The sequence below is a fragment of the Nestor notabilis genome, unplaced genomic scaffold (genome assembly GCF_000696875.1).
Source record: "Nestor notabilis isolate BGI_N333 unplaced genomic scaffold, ASM69687v1 scaffold27815, whole genome shotgun sequence".
Classification (NCBI taxonomy): domain Eukaryota; kingdom Metazoa; phylum Chordata; class Aves; order Psittaciformes; family Psittacidae; genus Nestor; species Nestor notabilis.
Genome location: NW_009929295.1, coordinates 1 through 219, shown reverse-complemented (window position 1 = coordinate 219; position 219 = coordinate 1). Strand labels below are relative to the sequence as shown.

General features: G+C 63.5%; 1 protein-coding gene across 1 annotated transcript in view; it reads right to left on the bottom strand.

The window, feature by feature from the left end:
• CRTAC1 (cartilage acidic protein 1) overlaps positions 1 to 118 on the bottom strand; it is a gene marked incomplete at both ends in the record, with an annotated part of 2,664 nt that extends 2,546 nt beyond the window's left edge. Inside the window, one exon of the mRNA XM_010014917.1 lies at positions 1 to 118. This exon is cut by the window's left edge and continues 14 nt beyond it. Within this exon, the coding sequence (XP_010013219.1) occupies positions 1 to 118 (118 nt within the window).
• Between the last annotated feature and the right edge of the window lie 101 nt (positions 119 to 219).

The window sequence follows — 219 nt, the reverse complement described above, 5'->3', positions numbered from 1 at the left end:
GTCCGGTATGTCGCGTCCCCCAAGTTGTGGAAGAGGAAATTGGGGCTGTTCTCGTTACCGCAGAATATGTCAGAGGCGCTGTCACTCAGAATGGGGCCCACGGCCAGCCCACGGCCCCCTGGGGACAGCAGCATGGGGGTGAGGGGACAGTAGGTGCCCTGCTCCACGGAACTTCACCCCCACCTCAAACCCCCTCGGTGCTGCCCACCCAGAGAGTCC